Source organism: Schistocerca cancellata, chromosome 9 (genome assembly GCF_023864275.1).
Source record: "Schistocerca cancellata isolate TAMUIC-IGC-003103 chromosome 9, iqSchCanc2.1, whole genome shotgun sequence".
Classification (NCBI taxonomy): Eukaryota; Metazoa; Arthropoda; class Insecta; order Orthoptera; family Acrididae; genus Schistocerca; species Schistocerca cancellata.
Window position 1 is genome coordinate 4838324 of NC_064634.1, and position 22372 is coordinate 4860695.

General features: G+C 40.9%; 1 protein-coding gene across 4 annotated transcripts in view; it reads right to left on the minus strand.

The window, feature by feature from the left end:
* Nucleotides 1-22372, minus strand: part of LOC126101629 (myrosinase 1-like) — a 521409-nt gene that overhangs the window by 234268 nt on the left and 264769 nt on the right. For 2 of the 4 annotated variants that reach the window (XM_049912312.1, XM_049912314.1), the window contains exon 2: nucleotides 12597-12905. In XM_049912312.1, the coding sequence (XP_049768269.1) occupies nucleotides 12597-12762 (166 nt within the window). In that variant the 5' untranslated portion in view covers nucleotides 12763-12905. The remainder of the gene's footprint in view (nucleotides 1-12596; nucleotides 12906-22372) is intronic. The other 2 variants (XM_049912315.1, XM_049912313.1) reach the window with 2 other exon arrangements.

Here is a 22372-nt window from a genome sequence, read left to right on the forward strand (position 1 = left end):
AATTCATTGTCCCAGGAAGGGGAAACTTTATTGACACATTCCTGGGGTCAGATACATCACATGATCACACTGACAGAACCACAGGCACATAGACACAGGCAACAGAGCATGCACAATGTCGGCACTAGTACAGTGTATATCCACCTTTCGCAGCAATGCAGGCTGCTATTCTCCCATGGAGACGATCATAGAGATGCTGGATGTAGTCCTGTGGAACGGCTTGCCATGCCATTTCCACCTGGCGCCTCAGTTGGACCAGCGTTCATGCTAGACGTGCAGACCGTGTGAGATGACACTTCATCCAGTCCCAAACATGCTCAATGGGGGACAGATCCGGAGATCTTGCTGGCCAGGGTAGTTGACTTACACCTTCTAGAGCACGTTGGGTGGCATGGGATACATGCAGACGTGCATTGTCCTGTTGGAACAGCAAGTTCCCTTGCCGGTCTAGGAATGGTAGAACGATGGGTTCGATGACGGTTTGGATGTACCGTGCACTATTCAGTGTCCCCTCGACGATCACCAGTGGTGTACGGCCAGTGTAGGAGATCGCCCCCCACACCATGATGCCGGGTGTTGGCCCTGTGTGCCTCGGTCGTATGCAGTCCTGATTGTGGCGCTCACCTGCACAGCGCCAAACATGCATACGACCATCATTGGCACCAAGGCAGAAGCGACTCTCATCGCTGAAGACGACACGTCTCCATTCGTCCCTCCATTCACGCCTGTCGCGACACCACTGGAGGTGGGCTGCACGATGTTGGGGCGTGAGCGGAAGACGGCCTAACGGTGTGCGGGACCGTAGCCCAGCTTCATGGACACAGTTGCGAATGGTCCTCGCCGATACCCCAGGAGCAACAGTATCCCTAATTTGCTGGGAAGTGGCGGTGCGGTCCCCTACAGCACTGCGTAGGATCCTACGGTCTTGGCGTGCGTCCGTGCGTCGCTGCGGTCCGGTCCCAGGTCGACGGGCACGTGCACCTTCCGCCGACCACTGGCGACAACATCGATGTACTGTAGAGACCTCACGCCCCATGTGTTGAGCAATTCGGCGGTACGTCCACCCGGCCTCCCGCATGCCCACTATACGCCCTCACTCAAAGTCCGTCAACTGCACATACGGTTCACGTCCACCCTGTCGCGGCATGCTACCAGTGTTAAAGACTGCGATGGAGCTCCGTATGCCACGGCAAACTGGCTGACACTGACGGCGGCGGTGCACAAATGCTGCGCAGCTAGCGCCATTCGACGGCCAACACCGCGGTTCCTGGTGTGTCCGCTGTGCCGTGCGTGTGATCATTGCTTGTACAGCCCTCTCGCAGTGTCCGGAGCAAGTATGGTGGGTCTGACACACCGGTGTCAATGTGTTCTTTTTTCCATTTCCAGGAGTGTATTTAATGTCTAATCAAACGCTAAATCAGGGACTGTAAAATACCAAGATCGATGTAAATCATAAGCTTTTATACAAACTTTTGTAAAATTTTCAGAAATATTTGATAGTAACAAAACATAAATTCTGAGATATAAATCATAATTATACCAAGATTTTTTGTACTAAAATTTGCTCGAACTAATTTCACATTCTTTTAACTTACTACAGAAATGATGTTTTTACAGAAGGCCTGTTTCTTCAAAATTTTCCGACTGTCTGTGTAATCCTAAGGATAAATTACTTTTAACTACAAAATTTACTACATTTTCCTGGAAAAAAATTTAATGTTGTCATTTGATCATGTCTTAAATTCGATAAATGTTTGTTGAGACCTGATTAATTTTAAACATATCGGTATATCTCGTTTTCAGATTTTCTATTTTTTACCAAAAGTAATATACCTAATTATGTGGTATGAAATGTATTTCTTTTTTCTCTCTAAGGCCCATTGATATATTTAATGTAATAACAAAAAACCACTTGGTTCATGTTTATGGTATTTCAAATAGATGTAGAAGAAGGGCTGCTAGCTACTTTCTAGTTACTTTTAAATTTCAAAAATTAATGAATATTAAGGAAATTAATAAATTTTCTAAAATTATTAAATAAAGTATCAAAATGTATTTAATACAAATATTTTTATATCAAAAAGTATCAGCTACTTCACAATTTTTACAAAATTACCAAAAATTCTGTTAAAATACTTAATTTCTTAAATGCAAAAGATTCTAAATCATCGATTTGCTCATCCAACAAAATAAAATTATAAAGAATTAACGTGTAGCTAACTCATACGCTTACAGCCAGATAGAAATAATATTAATGAACCAGGTTTATATTCTAAACTGTCACAAAAACAGAAACTACTAAAATACAGTCAACATATTTATTATTATTAACAAATCCCAAAATTTATTCATTATTTAATTAATAAACTATTTTATAGATAAAAATAATACATTTTATTAAAAATATATAAGAATAAAATCGTAATTAAATTTCTATGGAAGTTGAAAACAAAAACGGTGGTTTTAATACATATTCCCTAACAGAATTATTAGGAAGTAAAATTAAATCCACAATGAGAGATTTGGATTAAAGTTACTTACAGAAAATGTATTTAACCACATTTTAATGACAAGTATTGGAGAGATAAATTATCCAAAAGATGAACAAAAATTAGGCAAATTTGAGTGAATAACAGGGCCTTCTTGCGATAATATTACGATTGTTAAAATGACAAATTCTGCAGATTTAGAAGAACAATTATTGAACGATGTATGTGGATCACTTAACAGTTATTTAAGAAGCGAATTTTCTAACATATCATTAGCAATACAATGTATTTAGCTTAATTACCACAAGTTTTTAATAGAAAAACTAGTGGAGTTGAAGAAATAACACACAAAGGCAGCAAAATAATATATAATACATAGTAAAAATTTAAAACTAATTCCATGTAAAAAAAGATTTTGCACATGAAAATTATTGGTATTATTAGAAGCAATACCAGAAATATTAATCAGCTACTGAACGTTATTGTTTGCTCCCTTCAGATATAACACAAGATTTTTCAGGAATTTTTAATGAAACATAAATGACTAATTGTTTCTTAAACAATTTCAATTTTTGTAAAGATGATGAAATAGAACAAGGTTGTATAATTATTGTAGATAATGATAAAAGTGTTCATAAATATTGTTTAGCATGGTTTAATCATGATACTGGAATAAAAAATCAAACAAATTTGTCAAATAACAAGTGCTGGAGTAAATATAAATTTAGGTAATCACTATAAAAATATAACAAAATGTCTAGATAAAGTATTAAACGGAACATTTAGTTCTGATTCAGTCAAAAACAATGGAATACAAGACCAGAAGTAACTTTTTGTAGTTATACTAATACAGACTTTAAAAGTAGTATAGAACTTGATTGTACAGATCGTTGCATAAGTTTATTAAAACATAAAAAGTACTTTAAAATTTTGACAAATAATTTATGACTTCTTTTTATTCTAAAATTATGATTAATCCATGTTAAATATTCTTTATCAACAGTTTTACTATTATTTACAATAATTTTGCAACCTCCTCCTATTCGACGGTCCTTACAAAAATTAAAGTTGTTTAAGAAATCGCCATTCCTGACTTACCTTTATTCGTCTTTTGTACAATTTATCTGTCCAATATATGTCATTAAATTGTTGTCAAACACATTTTCTGTAAATAATCACAATCCAAATTATCCTCTGTAGGTTTGATTTTATTTGCTATTAATTCTTTTAAGGAATATGTATTAATGACACAAATTTTATTCTCAGCTTCCTCTTACACAGAAAATTTTTTAATTACAATTTTATTTTTAAGCATCTGGAATTAATTTTAATAGTTTTGGTTTTTTAATGTTTACAATATAAACTTCACTCATTAATATAGTTCGTATTTGGATGTATATGTAACAGTTAATTGCACTTTAATTGTTTGTAATATTCAATAGTCTAGTTGGGTAAGTGAATCACTCAAGCAGAATTTTTTCCATTTAAGGAATCAAGTATTTTAACAAAATTTTTGGTAATTATAAGGTACCTGATATTTTCCAATTTTTTAAAAGATATTGTTTTAAGAATATTTTGGTATTTCATATAATACCTCTAGAAAAATTGAATAATTTTCTTAAAATTAACTGAAATTTTATAATTTTTAAAGTCACTGAAAAACATCATAGCAACCCCCCTTTCTTACCTACTTGAGGAGATGATTGGAAAATCTGAAATCTTTATACTTTTTTAATTTTTTGTTTGAAATTTACGATCTTTCCTTGAAATCTTTGGAACATATTTGAAAACCATTTGGACAAATGAAACAAACGCATGAAGTTGATAGTGAAAATGCTCAAAAAATAGTACAAAATACTTGGACAATATTGAAAATGTTTGAAAAAGAGCAGCAATATTCGAAAGAGCAGTCAAAATGCTTACATAACAGATCGTTATTCGTTCATATCAATTTGATATTTTTGCTAATAAAAATTTAACGTTTGGTACAAATGTGTTTTTTGGTGACATTTTGCTGATTTTTTGGCTAGTTTTGCGAAATTTGGCCAATTTGTTGATTTTGAGAAATTTGGGATGGTATATTTTTCTACTGTATGTGAATGTGAAATTTTTTTAAAGCACATTCTGATGTTTCCCTTTTCTGTCATGAGTATTCTCCCACTGAACTACAGACAGTTTAAATTTATGTTGTGAGTCATGATTACTGAGGAGGACTCAACTTTTGTACAAATTGTATACTGAAATGCTGCATATGGTATTACAAGCCATTTGACATTTACGCATTTTTCAGTCAATGGCATTTTTATATTTGTAGCTAATGTCAAATTGGCAATAATCAAAATCTTATTGTAGCCAGCATAGACTCCTAAGTTGGATTGTACTGAATGTTTTCCTTTACAGGATATGATGTTTCTTTCACTTTCAGGAATTTTTAAATTATGTTCAGTCTGAGTTTAACTGAAGTACTCAATTCCAAAAAAATAGTAAAAACTTTTTAGAATAATACATTACAGTAATCCTTGTTACATCTCGAAGTAGTCCCTATATATATCAATGTTTAAAACGATGAAGATGTATTTTAATTTAGAATTGTGCTGAAACATGTGCATACTTCATTAAGGAGTAAGAGTTTTGTAATCCCAAATCTGCATGGAGTGTTTCCTTCTCTCAAATGTGGAAAAATACCTCATTAGCAGATAATGCATTGAAAGAGGTTTGAACATCAACTTGATGTGTTCCCTGTGTCCTACTGACGATATTTTATGTTATGGATAAAATATTTTCATGTTCTGTTTCTTTCCATTACCTCTTTATCGGCAATGTGCCTCTTTATGTGGGAGTAATAATATTCTGCTGGAATTAGCCTTACCCAACGACATCCATTTCCAAACTGCTGTCAACAGGTACGTAACACCAGCCGCTGGATACAGGCCTGTTCTAGACTTCTCCATACATTACAGCCTTCAGATGTCCACATCCACGTTTGTCCTGCTTCTTGTTTCTTTGTTGTGAATGCATCTTCCATTAGATCACCCTCTATGGGAATTCAGTAAGGAATCTACTTCACCCACCTTCCTTCATCTCGTCTCACTGTATCCTCTGCCATTCTCCACATGAATTTCATATTGAACATTATCATATCCTCAAATATTGTCTTGTTTTGTCACCACTGTGTTTTCTGCACCTTCTCATTATGCCCAGCATAAATCTCTCCATTGCTCATTGGACAACAATCAGTTTCTGAACTGTCTTGCTCATACAATTCCCATGGGTCACTTTTGTGACTGAGTACTAGCAACGTGTGGTGGCTGCCGACGTGCCCTTTAATGTGCATTGGCAATTCATATTCAACACAGTAACTCCACACCATTTTTACCCTTCCATTTACATCTTTAAGTATGCACCTCCATCTTGCTTTCATTCCACCTAAACATATATATTCGGGAACCATTTCAATAACTTTATCATTAATGCTATCATTTTCATATCAGCATACTTAGTGTATTACCGTCATCTTAGTTTACCTAATCTTCAGGCGTACTGTACACATACACAGTTTAGTAACTATCTATGGTTGAAGTTCTTTGACATAACATTATTATTTGCAAATCATATATGATCCATTTATGTGAATTTCTTCTTCATGCCAGTTCAATGATCTGAAGGCCTCTTCCTAGGCTGTTTGAAATAGGCGATTTATAAAGATATGATGTGCAACCAGTTACCTTTTAGGAGTTTTAAAACAATGCATTCTACGATTAAGTAGTTTTATGACATTGGAGGCTCGTTATCAGATGATGGCATTGCGGGAACATTATTCTCTGCACCATGTGTAGCAATATGTGTTTCCGTAACAAACACCACCATCTGATTGTGAGCCTACTGTGGGTCGAAAACTAGCTGATGGAGTAATAAACCGTACTAAATTCATAAAGCAATTTGTTGCACATCAAACCCACATAAGCCGCCAATTTAAAGAACATTTGAAGTTCATCTGTAGTGGATGTGATGTATAAAATAGTTTTGGTTAACTGGAGTCACATGTCTAATTCCTTTCACAGTTCCTAACTTTTCACTTTCTTGATGAAATTGAATGGAAGCTATAGCCAATCCGCATACATGCTTCAAAAAACTGCTGATGCACTCATACATATTCTTTTACTTTTTGTGCTTTTGTAATGCTTCAGTGTAATTCTTTAACGACTAGTATCATATGCCAGGCATAATCTGAACGTTCCATAATGTTTCATATACTATTCCAGCTAAAGCCATTCAAAGGTATTTGGGAATAATAAACAGAACATGACTTTTGTATATTTTGTCGTCCTTATCTAAACAGGGGCTTGCGAGATATTTTACCAAATTTTGGAGTAAGGTATTCATACCAAATCAAAACTAACTGGATATGATCTCAGAAGCTCCTTAGTTCTTGAATAATAGCGAAGTTCTCAAGTCACCATCTGATTTAAGTTTGTAAAACGTTCACCATGTAATCCAATACACAAATGCACTACCAAAATATTTATAGCTAAATGAAATTCCTCAAGCCACCTGTAGACACCAGCAGCAACATAATCAGGATTGATGTGTGGGTTGTACTTCAGGTGACTGACCACTAGGTCCACATGTCCTTCCTGCACGTCTTTGTGGTGTTTTTGCAACAGTTTTATTAAGAAAACTCCTCCTTTGCCCTGAAAATGAAACGAAGCATACTGATCGTACATGTTGTAGCTACAGCTCATCGTTCGAAATGCGCTGGATAATGTGTGCCGCAGCTGAAAGGTAGATACAGGAAGACCACATCAGCAAGCTTGGTGTATGGCGCAGAATGTATTGTAAAACTACTAGTCATTTCCTTTCCCATTCACCTCACAGTTAAAACGAGGGGAAAACGACTGTGTATGGCCACCATATGAGCCCTAACTTCTGTTATCTTGTCTTCGTGGTCCTTATGCGAAATGTAAATTGATGGCAATAGAAATGTTCTGCAGTCAGACGGCAAATTTCGGTTCTGTAAATTTGCTCAGTAGTGTTCCGTGAAGTGAATGTCGTCTTGCCTCTGTGGTTTCCCATTTTAGTTCACGAAGCGTCTCCGAGATACTCACATGCAGATCGAAACTTCCAGTGACAAATCAAGCTCGTCTTTGAACTGCATCGGTGCCTTCCTTAATCTGATCCGGTGTGTATCGCAGACACTCTAGTAGTAGTGAGGAACGGGGGGCAGCAGTGTCCAGAAGGTGGTCTGCTCTGTAGATAAGCTACACTTTCCTATAATACTCCCAATAAGCCGAAGTCGATTATTCGTCTTCCTTATTAGCGATCTTAAGTGCTCGTTCCATTTCATACCGCTCTGCAAAGTTACGCCTAGTTATTTAATCGAACTCAAATGTGTCAAGCAGCAAACCACTAATACACTGTTGGAACAATTCCGGGATTTCTTTCCTACTCAGCTGTGTAAACTTATAATTTTCTACATTTATTGCAACATGACATTCATCACGCTATACAGGAAGTCTGTCCAAATCATCCTGTGTCCTTCTACAGTCGTTCAACGACGATGCTTCCCAGGGCATTATGTGATAATCAGAAGACTAGAAAATGGCTACTTAGCCTATCCTTCAGATAATTTTTGTCTGTCGAGGACTAGTCCAGTCCTGTCACAGTTCCATGGGGTACGCCTAACGATAGACCTTTCTCTGGTGAACACTCGCCGTCGAGGACAACGTACTGTGTTGTATTATTAAGAAGTCTTCGAGTGACTCACATATCTGGGATCCTAATCCGCACTCTAGGACGTGCTTTGGCAGTCTGCAGTGGATCACCGACTCAAACGCTTTACAGAAATATAGGAATATGGAATCTATCTGTTGCCCTTTATCTGTAGTTCGCAGGATATCGTGTGAGAAAAGGGCCAAGCAACCTACACGTCTCCCACCTAAAACAGTTAGTATTGCAGAGTCAGTTTCTCACAAGGGCTGCGAGACGAACTGGGTTAATCTGAAAGTACGCTGGGGTGCGAGACCCGTGGAATGCGTGGATAAACTGTGTTATGAAAACTATGTGGACACCCGTAAGTAGTGCGGAACTGACCACTAGATGGTGACGAGTGGCGGACCAGCCGCAGAGGGGGAGGTGGGGGAGTAATGTGCTGTCATCAGGGGAGCAAAGACAGCAGGTCCGTTCGGGCAGGGAGCTGGTGACTTTTCTGTGGATATCACCTGAGTAACTGGGCGATCAGCAACATTTCAATCCTTGTAAAGCTGCACAAGTCGACTGTCAGGAACGTCACTGTGAGTTGGGAACGCGAGGCAACAACCACTGGTAAACCACGACTTGGCAGACCTCAAGTACTCGTGGACAGGGGCAGTCGAGCGTTGCAGAGTGTCGTTGCAAAAGAAATCGCATGAAATCAGCAGAAGGAGTGGCTCAAATGTTCCAAGGTGCTACCAGGAGTTTAGGTAGCGCTAGGCTAGTGGCTAGTTTGCATTGTTGTCTGCCATTGTAGTGTTGGGCAGCTGGACGTGAACAGCGTGTAGCGTTGAGCAGTTGGAGGTGAGCCGCCAGCAGTGGTGGATGTGGGGAGAGAGATGGCGGATTTTTGAGTACAGAATGGATGTCATGAACTGCTATTTACATTATGACTTTTGAACACTATTGAGGTAAATACATTGTTTGTTCTCTATCAAAATCTTTCATTTGCTAACTATGCCTATCAGTAGTTAGTGCCTTCCGTAGTTTGAATCTTTAATTTAGCTGGCAGTAGTGGCGCTCGCTGTATTGCAGTAGTTCGAGTAACGAAGATTTTTGTGAGGTAAGTGATTTGTGAAGGGTATAGGTTAATGTTAGTCAGGCTCATTCTTTTGTAGGGATTTTTGAAAGTCAGATTGCGTTGCGCTAAAAATATTGTGTGTCAGTTTAAGGACAGTCATGTATAATTGTTCTAAGGGGACTTTCAATTTTAACATGTTTAAATAATGAAAGCTTGACGACTTTCACGTTCTAAATAAAGTGACAATAACATCCATTACATAATAAACGTTAAATTCTTTTACATAAAACCAATACAATTTCCTTCTTAACTTTGAATGCCCAGGTCAGTAGCCTTGCACCAGTGTGCTTTCTGATAAACACATAAAGAACAAAAGTAACTATTATGCACTGAACTTTACAGCAAGTATTCTATTATCTAATGATTCAATAAGGTGTCATGCTGCCATCGTTCAATGTGTTTTGTGTGGATCAATCGATGACCTGATGCTTAACTGTAAATACTGATGATTTAAATTTACTTTATCTTTCAAACAAATAAAGTTACAGAGTTGATATTTACGACATTTGTCATTTTAATGAAGCGCTTTTATGTGAAATGACGATCATTAAGACCGACCTAAGCGTTCAGCTTTCAGCATTCAGGTCTTTGTTACAAAACTCGTTAATTCCACATTAATAGTAAATCCTAAGCTATTGTAGATATGATGAGTATTCAAGTTTTATTGGGATCACCATGCAGATTTATGAAGGATGGTAGATGAAAATTACTGTGGCTTCATTCTCTGAATTACCACAGAATTAAATAGTTTTCATAAACGTTTCCCTTTACAGCCAATCTTACGTTTGCCATATTTAACGCTGCTACGTCTCCCTGGCCACAAACAGGTTCTACAGGAAACTTTCTGGCAGATTAAAACTGTGTGCAGGACCGAGACTCGAACTCGGGACCTTTGCCTTTCGCGGGCAAGCGTTTTACCAACTGAGCCACCCAAGAACGACTCACGCTCCGTCCTCACAGCTTTACTTCCGCAGTACCTCGTCTCCTACCTTCCAAACCTTACAGAAGCTCTCCTGCGAACCATGCAGGACTAGCACTGCTGAAAGAAAGGATATTGCAGAGACATGGCTTAGCCACAGGCTGGGGGATGTTTCCAGACTGAGATATTCACTCTGCAGCGGAGTGTGCGCTGATATGAAACTTCCTGGCAGATTAAAACTGGCGGAAGTAAAGCTGTGAGGACGGGGCGTGAGTCGTGCTTGGGTAGCTCAGCTGGTATAGCGCTTGCCCGTGTAAGGCAAAGATCCCGAGTTCGAGTCTCGGTTGGCCGCACAGTTTTAATCTGCCAGGAAGTTTCATATCAGCGCACACTCCACTGCACAGTGAAAATCTCATTCTGGAAGCTTCTACTGGGTTTCCCTATGACGTAGGTTCTCGTCTGTCTCATTCGCACTCTACAGTGCTTAGGCCTCATTCTGCACAATAGACGTCTGTGAATTTCTCCATCTCGTGGCGAATCTGCACTCTTTGTGGGACATGGTCCTGGACGACAGGGTTCGTTTCGCAATTCCTGAAGGCTGAATCTTTCGGCCATATATTTAAAGGAAAGCGAAGTGTTCGTTAACTCACATGGGGTGTAGTTGGCAGCTGTTCTGAAACTTCCAGACCAGAACTGGGACCTGGAATCTCGTTTTTGGATGGCAGTTATGTTAGTGGCTGAGCTATGCGCGCACGACTGTGGTCACAGCTTGGATTCCGCTGACACAACTCTCGTTTCCAGAATGAACCACCCTTGTATGTATGTGCCATTTTAGAAACCATCGCCCAGGCTGAGACTGAGCCATTCCTGTGCAGTATCCTGTCTGCTAGTTGTAATGGTCGCCTAGTCGTAGATATTGCTATACTCGCACTATTTCACTCCCATTTACGGAGCTTGTTAGCACTTGATGTTAGGCTGCGCCATTAAAATGCATTGTGGTAATCGCTGGTGCTTGCTGGATCGCTGCTGTGTCTCGATGTTGATGCTGGCTCTAAATCTGGTTTTCAAGGGGTAAAAAGGTGAGGTCCCGTGTTTTTTATGTGCTTTTGATGATAAATAACGAGCGAAACGAACAAATATTTAAACTTCAAATATTTATTACTCTGGTGGCCATCTTAATTCCACTGTCCACAAAAGACAATGACACAACACAAAGTAGTACTTCTTTTACATGTTCTTTCCATTGTTTTCCACCTTGAACAATAACACACATACACACTTTACCAAAGTGACATTCCGACTGCACTCCCGACCCTTCTTGCTGCTTGTATTTATAACCTTGTCAAAGAACTACTAAAAAGAGATATAGTTTATAAGTCACATGTACATCTGTTATCATAATTTGTGCAGAAAACTTATTAATTTATATCGAGTGACATAATTTAACAGGTTATTAAAATGACAGACAGATTTGTTGACTTGGCAGAATAATTCCTTCTTACAAAAAGGCCGTTTTTTAGAAGTTTGTCAATTGACTTCTCTAATTTGTATAAATAAGTAAATAACATGAATTATTAAGAATTACATTGGTTTTCGTCTAAAATAGGAGAGTTTACGTGAATACTGAGTGAAAAAGGTCCTAGTGAACAAATAGGTTTCACTGGGTGATATTTATTTAAGGAGATCCAAAATACGTAAGTTGGACACTATTTTTCGTACTTCATATTAATTATTTAAGATGAACTTAGTGTTTTCACATGATGACATTTGCTGTATGTGATCAAGTGTTATAAACTTTTGTGTGGGTCAGTTATTCAGTATAATTCAATGGGTTGACTGTTTATGGAGACATGTTATGCAATCATTGTTAACATGCACAATAACTTTTCTATAATCATAAATACTCGTTAAACTGGTTGAATTTGGAGGGTATCGCATACTTCTGTAAAGTAAAGCCTTTAATAGGTTCTGTTACATAGTCCTGTAAGGCATGCAGGAGAGCTTCTACGTAATTTGGAAGGTAGATTATGAGGTACTGGCTGACGTAAGGCTGTGAGGGCGGGTGGTCAGTCACACCTGGATGGGCTCAGCTGGTAAGAGCACAGTCTGTGAAAGGCAAGGTTCTGGATTCGAGCCGCCACCGAGCAAACACTTTTAACCTGTCAGAAAATTTCGACATTTTGAATACTTGTTGCGAGATAGTCATCGCCCAACTGTGTAAAATGTCCTTTGATCTGTACTCAATAACTATTGTTGTACATGTGTTAATTCTGACCTCTGCTGCGCTTCTGTGAGTAGCTGTGACAGAGCCTGTATACAAGAAGGAACATGAAGGGTGCTGCGAGTGAGTACGACCTACCGCTGAGGTTCCAGGCGCCCTCTATCTGGAAGGCGGCGGTGGCCGCCCCGAACATGAAGCCCGGCGGGAAGTCCCGGCTGGGGAGGCCGCCCTGGGGGGAGCCCCGGCAGAAGCCGGCGAAGGCGAGGAGCGCCGCTGCCAGCGCCAGCGCCGCGGTGGCGGCCATCGCACGAACTACTCACTGCTGCAGGCAGGCGGGCAGGCAGGCGGGCGGGAAGAGAGAGAGAGACAGTCAGCGTTACTCGGGGCTCGCCCACCACCAGCAGAGGTAGGGAACACGTCACGTCAGTGGCCCACTGCGAAACAAACCTGAAAATGAAATTTAGCTCTGGTTTAGGGAAACATAAGAGTTTATTGACGATGTATGTATAACAACTGCTACAAATGACAAGAATGAAACAATACAATAAAAATATTATTCGATATTCAGACCATGTCAGTTCAGTATGTCGCCTCTAATACACTACTGGCCATTAAAATTGCTACACCACGAAGATGACGTGCTACAGACGCGAAATTTAACTGACAGGAAGAAGATGCTGTGATAGGCAAATGATTAGCTTTTCAGAGCAGTCACAGAAGGTTGGCGACGGTGGCGACACGTACAACGTGCTGACATGAGGAAAGTTTCCAACCGATTTCTCATACACAAACAGCAGTTGACCGGCGTTGCCTGGTGAAACGTTGTTGTGATGCCTCGTGTAAGGAGGAGAAATGTGTACCATCACGTTTCCGACTGATAAAGGTCTGATTGTAGCCTATCGCGAGTGCGGTTTATCGTATCGCGACGTTGCTGCTCGCGTTCGTCGAGATCCAATGGTTGTTAGCAGAATATGAAATCGGTGGGTTCAGGAGGGTAATACGCAACACCGTGCTCGATCCCAACGGCCTCGTATCACTAGCAGTCGAGATGACAGGCATCTTATCCGCATGGCTGTAACGGATCGTGCAGCCACGTCTCGATCCCTAAGTCAACAGATGAGGATGTTTGCAAGACAACAACCATCTGCACGAACAGTTCGACGACTTTCAGCTCGGAGATCATGGCTTCGGTTACCCTTGACGCTGCATCACAGACAGGAGCGCCTGCGATGCTGTACTCGACGACGAAACTGGGTGCACGAATGGCAAAACGTCATTTTTTTCGGATAAATCCAGGTTCTGTTTACTTCATCGTGATGGTCGCATCCGTGTTTGGTGACATCGCGGTGAACGCACATTGGAAGCGTCTATTCGTCATCGCCATACTGGCGTATCACCCGGCGTGATGGTATGGGGTGCCATTGGTTACACGTCTCGGTCACCTCTTGTTCGCATTGACGGCACTTTGAACAGTGGACGTTACATTTCAGATGTGTTACGACCCGTGGCTCTTCCCTTCATTCGATCCCTGCGAAACTCTACATTTCAGCAGGATAATGCACGACTGCATGTTGCAGGTCCTGCAACAGGCCTTTCTGGATACAGAAAATGTTCGACTGCTGACCTGGCCAGCACATTCTCCAGATCTCTCACCAATTGAAAACGTCTGGTCAATAGTGGCCTAGCAACTGGCTCGTCACAATGCGCCAGTCACCACTCTTGATGAACTGTGGTATCGTGTTGAAGCTGCATGGGCAGCTGTACCTGTACACGCCATCCAACCTCTGTTTGACTCGATGCCCAGGCGTATCAAGGACGTTATTACGGCCAGAGGTGGTTGTTCTGGGTACGATTTCTCAGGGTCTATCCACCGAAATTGCGTGAAAGTGTAATCACATGTCAGCTGTAGCATAACATATCTGTCCAATGAATACCCGTTTATGATCTGCATTTCTTCTTGGTGTAGCAATGTTAATGGCCAGTAGTGTATAATAATTGCTACAGATGACAAGAATCAATAATACAGTAAAAACATTATTCGATATTCAGACCATGTCAGTTCAGTATGTTGCTTTTAATAGTAATATAGGTCCCAGTAATTGTACTTTGTCTTTATGTTTTCTTCTAAACTGATTTTTATGCATCTTTTCTAAAGAACATGAATCACGACTGTGAGGACTGTAATCACGTCAGGGAAAGTACGAGGCGTGTTTTTTAAGTAAGTACCGTTTTGAAATTAAAAAAGGACGTGCTAAGATATCTCAATAATTTTATTTTTACAGGAATTCTTGTACCTTAATCTACGCGCTGACGCCATTACAGTCTGATTCTTCCTTGCTTACGTTGTGTACTGAGTGTTTAAGATGCCTCCGATAATCGTGAGTCCCGCCGACTGTGAAGTGCGGGCTGTTATAAGATTTCTTAGTGATAAGGGCCTAAAAGCGATCGATATTCATCGTGAGGTCTGTGCAGTTTACAGAGAAAACATTATCAGTGATGGAATAGTAAGAGAGTGGGTGAGAGCATTTAAAGATGGCCGCACAAATGTGCGTGATGAAAGCGGAGTGGGCGTCCTTCGGTCGTTAATGAAAGTTTGGTGCAGGAAGTGGACAATAAGGTGAGAGAAAACAGATGCGTAACGATTTCCTCCTTTTTCTAATGTTTCTCGTAGTGTTTTGTATGGCATTGTGACCGAGCAATTGAATTACCGAAAATTGTGCGCACGTTGGCTACCAAAAATGTTGACAGATGTGCACAAAACCAAACGTTTAGACAGTGCATTGACATTCCTTGAGCGGTACCACAACGACGGTGGTGATTTCTTAAGCCAAATAGTTATGGTCGATGAAACATGGGTGGCCTACGTCACACCAGAATCAAAGCAACAGTCCATGGAAGTTGAGCAAGGGCATCGTTTTGGTGCAAGTCAATGCCTGTCCGTATGTGGCGAATCAGACCAAAGATCTCATCACATCTTTTCGATGGGAAACTCTAGATCATCCTCCGTACAGCCCCGATCTTGCGCCCAGTGACTACCATCTGTTCCTGCGCTTGAAGAAACACCTGGGCGGTCAGCGTCTTCAAGACGATGACGAAGTCAAAACAGTGCTGATGCAGTGCTTAACAAGTCAGGCGGTAGACTTCTATGAGGAGGGTATTCAGAAACTGGTACAACGCTATGACAACTGCCTCAATATTGACGGAAATTATGTAGAAAAGTAGATTAAGGTACAGGCTTTCATGTAAAAATAAAATTATTGAGATATCTTACCACGTCTTTTTTTTTATTTCAAAACGGTACTTACTTAAAAAACACGCCTCGTATAATAATGAATCCTATATTCTCTAGTACCACCTGCTGTTGTTTTCTTCATTATTTATAAATAAAAGAAATCTTTGCGTATATATGGTAATGTCTACAACAAACTGTAAAAAAACATCTGTTTCTTTTCACTCAATTTAAAAATTTTGTGAGTTCACGTTTTTTGAAATTTATTAGGGCATGTTTCATATTATACCAGTGATTCTTCACCTGAGGGTTCACAATTATTAACGAATTTCCTATACAAAACACATCCAGCATATACAGTTAATAGTTCAAATGGCTCTGAGCACTATGGGACTTAGCCGGTCGGAGTGGTCGAGCGGTTCTAGGTTTAAGTAGTTCTAAGTTCTAGGCGACTGATGACCTCAGAAGTTAAGTCGCATAGTGCTCAGAGCCATTTGAACCATTTGAACTATGGGACTTAACTTCTGAGGTCATCAATCCCCTAGAACTTAGAACTACTTAAACCTAACTAACCTAAGGACATCACACACATCCATGCCCGAGGAAGGATTCGAACCTGCGACCGCAGTGGTCACGCGGCTCCAGGCTGTAGCGCCTAGAACCGCTCGGCGACTCTGGCCGACATATACAGTTATTTAAACAAATACGTATATATCTGGTACAGAGTAATACACGTATATCTGAGCTGGAGCTGGCAAGGAAATCGCATGGCAATCAGATTCTTGTATTTTTTTCTTTTATATTGATCGGACGTGAAGGCCAGAACTCAAATATTACTTGCAGCGTCCCTCTTTCATTACAATCTGTACTCTTAAATAGTGATTTTCGTGGGAGTTCTGACAACATTTCTGCATTCATAATGAGAGGAACGTCGAGAGCAGTTGCCCTGTTTCTCACAAACGTATGTATCGGAGATGTCTGACCGCTCAGGCACCATATTATTCTCCCAAAGGAGTACCATGCAACTCTCAAAAAGTCTCAACAAAATTGATTTTCAAGTTTTTCCACTGTCTTTCATACCCTAAAACAAGCTCTCCGTTTCGAAGGGGCAGCGTGGCACTGAGGTAGATCGTTTGCAAGCCAAGTGGACGCCATGGATTCAATTCCTGGCTAACGTAAACTTTTAAACGAAAGTCCAAGTCCTAAGAGCATTCCCGTGAAGCGTAAAATGCATCAAGATGGAAAAGATTAATTTATGATATTTTCTTAATTTAAACATTCTTCATTAACTATCTTTTATAAAAGATACTTAATTAGAAATTTATATTTGTAATGAAAACAAGATTTTCTGTGCGATATGCAATTAGAAATAGGAAGATGCACATTTCTCATAAAAAGGACAATTAGTTATGTGTTAATCAACATATATCTGATTAATTTCACATTTAAATGACGTAGATATTCCAACTGAACAGGAGAAAACGGAAAAAATAGTGGTCGAACTGAGACACGAACCAGAAACTACCAGACACGACAGCTATCGATTTATTTTTCATCTTTACGTATTTTACGCTTAACGGAAATGCTCGTAGAAAACGCACCAGTGTTTAAGAATTTGCCTCGACCAGGAATCGAAGCCAGGCCGCTCACATGGCTGGCGAGCATTCTGTTCTACCAAAGATCCGCGTTGCGCTGCTTGTCGATAACTGGGCCTAAGCTTAGGTTGTGGAAGACTCTCGGAAAAATTCAAAGTCGATTTTCTCGCGAATTTTTAAGAGTTGCAGGGAAATGTACTGGGATAGTGACATTTGAGAACTAAACTTCACGTACCATAAATATAAAAAAAAATTACAAAAATCCAAATGCTGTGTGGTGTCCTCCTTGTAAGACGTTCTCTGAACGGCTATGTTTATCATATACGTCTAAATGCAGGAATCCGAAATATAACCAATACACCAGCCACTTCTTTAATCAGGCTTTTGACATGTTTAGCCGCCTAACAGATCATTAACTTTTACATCTACACCAATACTATGTACAACACTGTTAATTGCATGGCAGAGGACACGTCCCACTGTACCGGTTATTGGGGTTTCTTCTCGGGATGACTGACTACTTGGACGCCCCTTGTGTGCCCCGCTGAACAGACCTGCGCAGTCCCTGCGGGACTGCTACATACTGGCTGGAGTGGACTACATCCCTAGATTCATCAGTTAAGACTGGTTGTTAATTATTTGTAAGTGGTGTCTTATGGGAAAGTTTGCGTCTATATCCGAGCATCTAGCTTTTCAGTGCTTTCAGCTTCTCCGTGACACTTTCCTACGGATCAGACAAACTTGAAATCGTCCACGCTGCTCTTCGCTGTATACGTTCAGTAGCCCCTGTTAGTCCTATTTGGTGTGGGCCCTTCATACTTGAGCAGTATTCTAGGACATGTCGCAAGAGTGATTTGTAAACAATCTCCTTTGTACACTGATTCCATTTCCCTAATATTCTACTAATAAACCGATCTCCCCCACAAGCAAGTATTTGTATGAGGCAAGAGTGATTTGTAAGCAATCTCCTTTGTACACTGATTCCATTTCCCTAATATTCTACTAATAAACCGATCTCCCCCCACACGCAAGTATTTGTATGAGATTACCGATTCCAACTTTAGGTCACTGAAATTTTAGTAATAGGATATTAAGCTTTTTCTCATTCTACAATTGTAAACAATTAGAGCAAATTGCCAACTTCGAAATCTTATCAAGATCTAAGTGAATATTTGTGCAGCTATTTTCAAACTACCTCATTATACAGGGTGCGGCAGCGTTCATAGTAGGATATTAAAAACACACCATCGGGTAGTAACTGTAATTTATTTATTACCTCTTATGTCAATTAAGTTAAAGGTATGCCATTTACTAATGTGTAAGTCAAATACAAAATATGCCTGACCATAACTCGGCGTAACGTATTCCCTGGGACACTGCCGACTGCAGTTCTGATGCGATCCTTCAACTCCTAAGGAGTGGTGGCACAACGTGTTCGGAACACTTCTTGCTTCAAAGGAAAAGCATCAAAGGAAAAAGCCTGCACATGAAAGGTCAGGTGAGCGAGGCGGCCAGGAAACGTCACCAAAACGGAAAATTACTCTACCGGGAAATGTCTGTCGCAAGAAATCCATGCAAATTCTGGCCACCGTTCCTGAGTTGAAGGATCGCGTAAGAACTGCCGTCGGCAATGTCCCAGGGAATACGTTACGCCGAGTTATGGAAAGCTTCCAAAGCCGCGTAGGTGAATGTGTTTGCGTGCAGAGGGGGCATCATTTGACAGGAATCATATTCAAAATGGAATCCACCAATGGACAATGAATTACACATTAGTAAATGGCATACCATTAACTTAATTGACATAAGAGGTAATAAATAAGTTACAGTTACTGCCCGATGGTATGTTTTTAATATCCTGCTACGAACGCTGCCGCACCCCTGTATCTAATCGCATTATACGCGAAAAGTCTGAGGCCCTATTTATGTTGCCTGAAAGGTCATTAATACACAACATGAACAACACGTGTCCCAATACACTTTCCTGGGCCACAACTGACGTTATTTCTGCATCTCTCGTAAACTCACCACAAATGATAACATGGCACGTCCTCCCTGTCAAGGGATACTCAACTCAACCACAAATCGGAAGTCAAGAATATTGCGTCTATCTCACAGTCTAGATCCATAATCTGACTGCCTACATTCATAATGTGACAACCTAGACAAATGATGTCGCAAGGGGAAAGCGTAATTTGGATTTCGCAGGATACACTCTTTATATATATATATATATATATATATATATATATATATATATATATATATAACGCGTAAAAGGAGAATCTTCTGCAGCGGTCTGGACAGAGAACTCAGAAAGAGACTCATAAAATGTCTTGTATGGAGTGTTCTTCTATATGGCGCTGAAACAGGGACTATGAGGGAAAAAGACAGAGAAAGGCTGGAGGCTTTTGAGATCTGGACATGGCGGAAGATGGAAAGAATAAGTTGGATGGACAGAGTAAAAAATGAAGAGGTACTGAGAAGAGTGGGAGAGAAAAGACAGTTACTAGATGTAATAAAGAGGAGAAAAAGAAATTGGATTGGGCATATATTAAGAAAGAATGACGGACTGACAAAAACAGTTTTAGAAGGTTATGTAGAAGGGAAAAGGAAGCGAGGAAGGAAGAGATTCCAGATACTGGATGACATGATGGACGGTACAACATACAGCAGCCTTAAGAAGGGAGCAATGGATCACAGAAAATGGAGAGGCAAAGGACCTGCTAATATAGCAGATAACTGATGATGATTATATATAACGCGGTGGCTGCCATGGCGGTCTCTCTGCCCCAGATACCTCATTATGTTTTAAGATTCTACAACAACTGGATGCCAAGGATATTGGCCAGTAGGCTTGTGGATCACTTCTGCTACCCTTCTTGTACACAAGCGTGACCTGTGTTTTCTTCTAAGCAATGTGGACCGTTTTTTCTTCGGGGGGATCTACGACACATTCATCTTGGAAAAGAGGGGCTAACTCTGCCGCGAATTCGGTTTAGAATCTCATAGGGATCCCATTGTACCATGGATCTTTACTTATTTTTAGCGAGTTCGCCTGTTTCTCAGTACCACTGACAGTAAAATCTGTTTCACTCATCTTTGCAGTGGTGCGAGAATTGAATTGCGACAATACTGCTGTATTTACTTTTATAACGGAACGTTTGAAAGCTGAGTTCAATGCATTTAAATTGGTGTCCTCGTGGAGGAAGGCACATTTGTGTGGGGAGGTTGAGCCTGTTCATGAGTTTACCTATCGATGACCTTTCGTTTTCCAGCATGTCAAGACGGGCCGAGCCAACAACAAGCCGAGGCGGCTTTTTGAAGGTGAGTCTGGAAATCCCTGGAGCGCTCCTGGAGCACCGAGCGAGGTGCCGCAGTGGTTAGCACACTGGACTCGCATTCGGGAGGACGACAGTTCAATCCCGCGTCCGGCCATCCTGATTTAGGTTTTTGGTGATTCCCCTAAATCGCTCCAGGCCAATGCCGGAATGGTCCCTTTGAAAGGGCAGGGCCGACTTCCTTCGCCGTCCTTCCCTAATCCGATGAGACCGATGACCTCGCTGTCTGGTCTCCTCCCCCACAACAACCCAAACTTTCCTGGTGCTCGCATGCGTTGGGATACACGCTGGAGAGGGACGTACTACTACGCTACTGCCTCGTCGCTGAGCGGCCAGAAATAATGCCACCTGTTTCGCTTTGTGATTGTCCTGGGAAATGAAATACAGCTTGCGATGCAAAAGACTACCTCCACCAGAAGCAGACCCCGGACAGGCACAGGGTGTGCAACAGTTTTTAATTCTTTTTGCTGGCTCTCTCACCCCATCACCCGTTTTACAGACGCATATAACGGATGACTGATATTTACATATGTATTTGCCCATCCAATGGCAAGGAAAGCGTTTCTGGAGAAGAGAAATTTGTTAACATCGAGTATAGATTCAAGTGTTAGGAAGTCGTTTCTGAAAGTATTTGTATGAAGTGTACCCATGTATGGAAGTGAAACGCGGACGATAATTAGTTTGGACAAGAAGAGAATAGAAGCTTTCTAAGTGTGGTACTACAGAAGAATGCTGAAGATCAGATGGGTCTATCACATAAGTAATGAGGAGGTATTGAATAGAATTGGAGAGAAGAGAAATATGTGGCACAACTTGACTAGAAGAAGGGATCGGTTGGTAGGGCATATGCTGAGGTTTCAAGGGACCAAGCATTTAGTATTGGAGGGCAGCGTGGAGGGTAAAAATCGTAGAGGGAGACCAAGAGATGAATACTGTGGTGTCACCGCCAGACACCAAACTTGCTAGGTGGTAGCCTTTAAATCGGCCGCGGTCCGTTAGTATACGTCGGACACGCGTGTCGCCACTGTCAGTACTTGCAGACCGAGCGCCGCCACACGGCAGGTCTAGAGAGACTTCCTAGCACTCGCCCCAGTTGTACAACCGACTTTGCTAGCGATGGTTCACTGACAAAATACGCTCTCACTTGCCGAGACGATAGTTAGCATAGCCTTCAGCTATGTCATTTGCTACGACCTAGCAAGGCGCCAATACCAGTTACTATTGATACTGTAAAACATGTACCGTCAAGAGCGACGTTCACCATTAATGGATTTAAGTATTCCACCAGCTACGTCCGTTTTTCTAAATTCTAATTTCCTTGTCCTGTTCCAGACCTCACGCCAGCCTGCGTGAGCTAAAACGCGTGCATTTCGGCCTCCTCTAGTAACACGGTGTTGGCTCTCCTGCCAACCACAACAAATACACTAAACAGATTCAGAAGGATGTAGGTTGCAGTAGCTACTATGAGACGAAGAGGCTTGCACAGGATAGAGTAGCATGGAGAGCTGCATCAAACCAGTCTCTGGACTGAAGACAATAACAACAACAATTGTTCCTCCCCTTCTATTTAATTGGCCGGCCGGGGTGGCCGAGCGATTCTAGGCGCTATAGTCTGGAACCGCGCGACCGCTAAGGCCGCAGGTTCGCATCCTGCCTCGGGCATGGATGCGTGTGATGTCCTTAGGTTTAAATAGTTCTAAGTCCTAGGGGACTGATGACCTTAGAAGTTAAGTCCCATAGTGCTCAGAGCCA